This window comes from Chiloscyllium plagiosum, unplaced genomic scaffold, assembly GCF_004010195.1.
Source record: "Chiloscyllium plagiosum isolate BGI_BamShark_2017 unplaced genomic scaffold, ASM401019v2 scaf_13276, whole genome shotgun sequence".
Lineage (NCBI taxonomy): Eukaryota > Metazoa > Chordata > Chondrichthyes > Orectolobiformes > Hemiscylliidae > Chiloscyllium > Chiloscyllium plagiosum.
The window spans coordinates 14,088-21,378 of NW_025211893.1; the positions used below are offsets into that span (position 1 = coordinate 14,088).

A 7,291-nucleotide genomic window follows, 5' to 3' on the forward strand; every position below is an offset into this window, starting at 1 on the left:
GGAGGAAGAGAGCTTCTTCAATAACCTGAGATCTTCTTCCCGACCTCTCCGCCCCCACCCCAGTCTGACCTATCACCCTCACCTTGACCTCTTTCCACCTATCACATTTCTGACGCCCCTCCCCCAAGTCCCTCCTCCCTACCTTTTATCTTAGCCTGCTGGACAAACTTTCCCCATTCCTGAAGGGCTTATGCCCGAAACGTCGATTCGCCTGTTCCCTGGATGCTGCCTGACCTGCTGCGCTTTTCCAGCAACACATTTCCAGCTCTGATCTCCAGCATCTGCAGACCTCACTTTCTCCTCATGTATAAACTCAGTGATTTACTAGGCTATTTCAGAATATAAGGAACACACCCAAAAGTGAAATGCCAACCAGCCCAGAAAGAGTGGCAGATTTTCTTCCCATAGTTATTTTTAAGCAACATTAAATTATTTCCTAACTAACAAATTCCTAATTTTTCATTCATTCCTGGAATCTGGGTGTTACTGGCTAAGCCAGCATTTATTGCCTATCTCTAAATGTCCTGGTGAAAATGGGTATGTATAGCCACCAGTGCTGATTGAATTTAACTTTGTTATTTCCCATGGAGGGAATAAAGTGCTGGATCTCTCGGCTCTTGGCCTACAGCATAAGCAAGCCAGATCTTGCTGCATTTGGACATGGACTGCTTTGGTCAGAGGTGTCATGAATGAAACTGAACATCGTGCAGTGACAATATCACCTGCCCTTGTAGTGTAGGGAATGCCATGGGTGAAGCAGACAAAGTTGCCGGGCAACTCCTGCAGAGATATTAGGTTTTAAAATGACAATAACTCCCAAAGCCATCTTTTGTGCCAGGTATGAGTCCAACGAACAGAGTGTCTTTCTCCTGATTCCCACTGACTCCAGTTTTGCTAGGCATCCTGTATGCCACATTCTTTCAAGAGCAGCCTTGACACCAAGTGCAGTCATCCTTCCTTTTCCTCTGGAATTCAGTTCTTTTGTTCATTGAATGTTCACAAGGCTGTAACGAAGTCAGGAGCTGAGCATCCCTGGCAGAACACAAACTGAGCATCAGTGAGCAACTTATTGTGAAGCAAGTGCTGTTTGATGACACCTTCCATCACTTTAATGATAATTTAAAGTAGATTAATGGGCAGTAATTGGCAGTACTGGATCTGCCCTGCTTTTTGTGTAGGGACAGCCCTGGGTAATTTTCTACATCAGTGTTGTATCTGTCATGGAATAATTCAGCTGTACTGTGGAAATTCTGGAGCACAAGTTTTCAGTGTTATTGTCAGAACATTGTTAAGATTCCATAGCCCTATCCAATATCTTCAGCCATTTAATTTCATGTTAAATGAACTGAATTGTCTGAAGACTAGCATCTGTGATACTGGAGACTAATCACCCACTTGGCACTTCTAGCAGAAAGTTGTTGCAAATGTTGCTGCCTTATCTTTTGTGCTGATGGGCTGGGTTCCCCATCACTGTGGGGATATTCTAGAGCTTCCTATGCCTTCAATGGTTGATAACTGTCCACCACCATTTATGACAGGATATGGCAGGTCTAAACATTACATCTATCACATTCTGCTTAGGCTGTTGGGCAGGTAAGTAGCTCTATGCCATAGCTTCACCTGACTGACATCTCATTCTTAAACAAGCCTGGTGTTGCACCAGTTTGCACCAACTGGTCTGTCCCATTTCAGTCCTTTACTTGACACTGTTTAGTGCTCTGATACAGCTGGCCAATTTGTCACATCATTTTAGAGGGCAGTTAAGGTTCAACCACTGGGTCCCTGGATTGGAGCCATATGTAGAGCGACAGCAAGGTCAGTAGCTTTCCTTTCTTAAAAGATAAGTGAGCCAGATACGGGTTTTTGTTTTACAATAATCAATGGTTTCAAGGCTACCATTAGACTTTTAAAATTCAAATGCCACCATCTTCTACAGTGGGACTTGAACTCAGGTTCCCAGAATTTTACTTGTGCCTCTGGCAAAAATACCACAACGCCATCATCTCCCTGCTTATTGAAAGTGACTTTGTTTTTTAAAATGAAAGAATATTGGGCTTCTGATCATATTAGAAAAACATAAACCAGAAGATGAAAAGCAGCTTCAATCAGTCTCTGATTGAAACACACATCATTGTTCTCAAATCTGGATTTGAACTTTTCCATCTTATCTTAAACTACTACCTTTAGCATAAAATAAATGGGCTTCCGTGTTGTCAATGTCTTCAAAATCAAGACATTTCTTGAAATAGCAAGTAGCAGCAGCTCTTCCCTACAAAATCTACAGAGGAGAAGGAAAACAAAATCAGCTGATGCAATCCAGTTCCCAATGCCAAGCAATAATTCGAAAATGGCAGCCATGAATCCAGAATTAATGCACTGGATATGTCAAGCCAGCATTAACAAGAGTAAGTCAGAAAAGGTGTTCACTTCCTAATGAAATTGTATTCACAAAGGTGAATAAAGGAGAAAAAATACACAAACCAATATCATTTAGAGTAACTAAGTAATTGGTAGTTAAACAGATGTGTTAATTCTTAAGAGTTTTACTTTAGAAGTTAAATAATCCACAATGGACTAGGAAGCATTAAACACATGTATCTGATACAATGATGATTCATAGTGAAGGCAAAAAAGGAATAACAATTCAGTGTGATTGCTGCATATTGAATGGAAATTCAGGAGGAAATCAATAAAGCTGATAAAATAACAAGGCATATTTTAGTGGATTGAAGTACAATGTGAAACAAGTCTTGTGCACGATATTGACATTATTAGAATAACTGCAGTGTTGAAGATGAGACATCTAAAATGGCATCCACTAGTGCAATAGATGAGGCAGAAACAGCAAAGATTACATCAGAAGTCCAGATTCTCAGTTAAGGGTTTCCAAGCTGTTCGTTGTGAGCTGCATATAAGCATATGCTAACTGGTCACCCATAAAAAAAGCATCTGGGAGCTGCGGGGTAGGTGTGTTGCCTCAAGGATTCAGTCGATACAACCTACCATACAAAAAAAGTACTGTGTACTGAAAAGTGCCCTATTTCTGTGGCTCTGCAAGGCATCAATTTGTTCAGTTCTCCCTAAATGGAGAGATTAGAATAACCAAATCAATTTCATCAAACTATAGATGGACAGGGTTTTTAAAATCCTAAGAGAATTAAACTAAACTATGCCAAATAAAATGTAAATCCACCACAGCATTACATTAAAATAGCTGACACTGCATCTTTACTTTCAGATAAAAAGTGGATGGAAGTTGATACAGACATGCAGATAGAGTGGAAGAATCAAATACTCAACAGAATACAATGTTTTCCTGCAGGCTGGGAGGGTCAGGAAGCATTTTCTACGCAAGGCTGAATAGTGATTGCACTGGAATTAACTGTCTGGAATTTGGCCAATTTCCAAAGAATCAAGGAGATTTGTACAAAACTCTTCCCTGATTCTATTTTGGTCATTTAGTATGTTAAAAATTTCAGGTGGTGATCAGAAGATTCAGCAAGATGAACTTACAGATGCTTTTACAGATTCTTCTAATATGGTATAGGATAAAAACTCAGATTAGTGAAATCTGTAAAAAATAGTCAGAAAAGGTCAGTTTGTAAATACGACTGGTTGAAATAAAGCTGTAAAACAGAAATTAACACAGGACGATGATTTAAACTTTTTTCATATTTGTGCAAAATTGTTCTTAGATATTTCCTAGTTCAGGGTTGTTGCAATAACAACGTCTAATTCTGATGTCCAAATGACATCACTGTAATTAGTACTTTTTTGGATCATGATCTGAATAAACCAAAATTATGAAAACATTCCTTGAATTTACCAACTACACAACAATGAGTCTGAATAACTCAAGTTCAAAATATGAAAATTATTTTCACATTCTGGCATCCAAACTGGCCTTGCAATATTAGCACTTCTTGTAAACTTTCAACAACATATACTTCTTTTTGAAGTGGCATTATATACAACATGTATACACATTAACAACTATTTGGAAATAAGGATCTAATCTAATCGATGAGGTAAAGATATGAATAAATCAGTCAAACCACCTGAGCAGTTTAACATTACCCAACTGGAGCTTTTGTTTTAAATGTACCAAGTAATGACCCTGCACAGTATTTGCAATTTGCTCTGCAAGTTACTGTGCCCTAGACACCACACCTAGACCTAACATCTGAAGAATAGATTAGTCAGCATTTTGCTACACCAGCTCTGCAAAGCAAGTGAGCACAACAAAACCTCAGCAAACTGAAATAACTGGAATTATGAACTTAAGCAGATATTACAGTGAAGTGAACATGAAGCCTGTCAAAACTAAGCTGTTCATAGTAAATCAATAAAAGTAGACAAACGGAGTACTGCAACAAGCACTACAGGACAAGGAACACATACAGAAGTTTAGGTCTTGACAAAATGGGATGAAGTGCGACAAACTGTGACCACTCAAACTTGCAGCGATTATGCTTATTCTTAACATAAATATCGTCCAGCACTTTGGTAGCTAAAACCAACAAAATCCTACTTATTTTCAAGTAGAAACCATTTCAATACATGATTATTTAGCAGAGCTCTTAAGAAGCTTTATACTGTTTTACTCAGGGCCCAGCTATAGATTAATCACATTGCTTGCCTCATGGACTAGCTCAGTCTGCACTTCAGCACAGATCAGTCCAAATTTATAGTGTAAACTAAAAAAAAACTGGTTCAAGAAAACACCATCTCCACATAGAAGAGATGAATTAGCAATATGGTTAGAATAATGGAAAGACTTCAACTAGAGAAGTTGGGATGGCATTCCTTCGAATGGGGAGTATAAAGAAACTCTACAAGGGTGTTTTGAAGAGTGGGAGGAAGAACAGTTTTCACAGACAGAAAAGCAAGTAATCAGAGCACACAGATTTAAGATAATCAGCAAAAGAACCAGAGGGGAAATGAGAATTTTTGCTGACCACACTGGAACACACTGCCACAAGGTCTGAAACAGATTCAGAATAATTTTTCACAATGCAAATGGATAAACATTTGCAGAACTACAGGGGCAAGTTGGGGAACAGGAAAATTGGATAACTCTTTCAAGAACCAGCACAGGCACAGCAGCCAGCTTTGTGCTGCAAGGTCCTACAAAATAACCCCACATTAATCAAAAATAGAAAGTTGTTGCAGATGTACAGTGTAGCCACCAGTATTTAAGAAATGAATAATTTCAGATCTAACATTAGCCTTTTGTTTTTACCACACATTTCCACCAATGTGTCTCATATTGTCACAAGGTTACATGACTGGGTAACATCCTGTCATCTACAGAGCAGAAGAAAGGGCAGAAAACCATGACTCTTTTTTTTTGGATCTTTGTCTCAGCTCATCAGCTTCACCTCCAAGCCAAAAGATTCTGAATTCAAGACCTACTCCAGTCAAGACCTAGTGTCCAAAATCGAGGCTGAAACTTCAGTATTGTACCAAGGCTGCACTGTCAGAGGGGCCCCTTTTCAACTGAGAAGAGAAGCCATCTGTCAGGTAGTCATGGGGCGTTTCAGGGCTCTGTTATCCTATAAACAAAATCAAGAATTCCTGATGAAGGATGCTGCCTGACCTGCTGTGCTTTGCCAGTACCACTCTAATCCAAAATCAAGAATTGTCCATTGAAAGCAAAATACTGCAGACGCTGGGAGAAAATACGATTTGGTGGAAACTCAGAACACCTGACAGCATCTAGAGAAAGAAACTGGGCTAACGTCTCTGCCAGACCTGCTGAGTTTCCCCAGCACTTCCTGCTTTGATTTTGTCACTCATTGCCCACACTTGTTCGCAGGTATTTTTGGGGGGGTCTGGGTGCAAACCGGCTGCAGCGTGTCGAAAATTTGCAACACCTCAGGAAAGAGAAAGAACTTTGTAGGCATCACAGAGCTTTGGAGTGGCGTGCTCGCGCTTTGTCAATGCAGGCTCCAGTCACTGTGCAGCATGTACTGGGCTGCAGCTTGGCCTAACAAAACAAAAAGAGATCAAACGTCTGGAGGGGGGGGGGAGATGATTAATAGAGGGTGGCGGGGATTGAATTAAAGATTCTTAATGCTGAACCCAGCACTGGGGTAAGCTGCAGGGGTCAGAACCTGGGGGTCTCCAGCCAGGGTCAACCCCGGGTCAGCAGCACTGCAGGCCTCAGGCCTCGGCGCTCAGTTAAAACAAACCCCTCCCCTCTCTCTCTCTCTCTCTCTGCTCCATCTCCCACCCCGGGCCACTCACCCCTCGTCCTCCTCATTCTTGCTGGCGTTGATCTTTGAGCCTTCCACTTCCTTCACCGGGGCAGGCAGTGGTGGAGGAGCCGTGCTCGCCGCCTGCTGCTGATCCCGGCTCCCGTCCCCCAGGCGACCCGAGGCCTGGCCGCCGGCCTCGCCGCCGCCGCCGCCGCCTCCTCCGGCCGCCCCACTTTTCACCTCGGCGCCTCCGCCACCGAACGAAGCCTCGCTCGCCCCCTGGCCGCTGAAGCTGTAGAAGGCGCCGTCGAAGCCATCGGCGGCCGCCCCGGAGCCGCCGTTTTCCGCGAATTGACCCGCGTCCGCCATCTTGAGAAACCTCGGAGAACAAACCGCGGGGAGGGGGCGGGGCCAAGACCATGGGGCGGGGCCAATGCCACGGGGCGGGGGGGGGGGGGGGGTTGACGGTCGCTGGGAGGGAGGGCGTGGCTCTGGGCGGGTGGTGATCGAGTGGGCGTGTCTGTGGGCGGGACTGCTGAGTGGGCGTGGTGAGGACAGGGGGCGGAGCAATGCTGGGAAATCGCTGCAGATGCTCAGCGGGTCCGGCAGCATCTGTGGAGAGGGAATTTGCCATTTTGGTGAGGCCAAGATTGAACCATGATTTGGAGATACCGGTGTTGGACTCAGGTGTACAACGTTAAAAATCACACAACACCAGGTTAAACCTGTTGGACTATAATCTGGTGTTGTGTGATTTTTAACTTTAGGATTGAACCAGGTTGTGTTTCACGCAACTATGGTTCACACTTAAAATGAAGTTAAAAGTCACTTAACACCAGGTTATAATCCAACAACAGGTTTATTTGGAAGTACAAGCTTTCGGAGCGTTGCTCCTTCGTCAGGTAGCTAGTCCGAAAAGTTGATTCTCCTGCTCCTCAGATGCTGCCTGACCTGTTGTGCTTTCCCAGCACCGCACTCTCCATTCTGATCTCCAGCATCTGCATTCCTCACTTTCTCCTAACTTGTGACCTGCTACCTGTCGAAGGAGCAGCGCTAGGAAAGCTTGTACTTCCACATCAACCTGTCGGATT

General features: G+C 43.2%; 1 protein-coding gene across 1 annotated transcript in view; it reads right to left on the reverse strand.

Annotated features, from left to right (window-relative positions):
- Positions 1–6,617, reverse strand: part of LOC122547182 (heterogeneous nuclear ribonucleoprotein D0-like) — a 13,476-nt gene extending 6,859 nt beyond the window's left edge. The window contains exon 1 of the mRNA XM_043685785.1: positions 6,250–6,617. Coding sequence (XP_043541720.1) covers positions 6,250–6,569 — 320 coding nt within the window. The 5' untranslated portion in view covers positions 6,570–6,617. The remainder of the gene's footprint in view (positions 1–6,249) is intronic.
- Between the last annotated feature and the right edge of the window lie 674 nt (positions 6,618–7,291).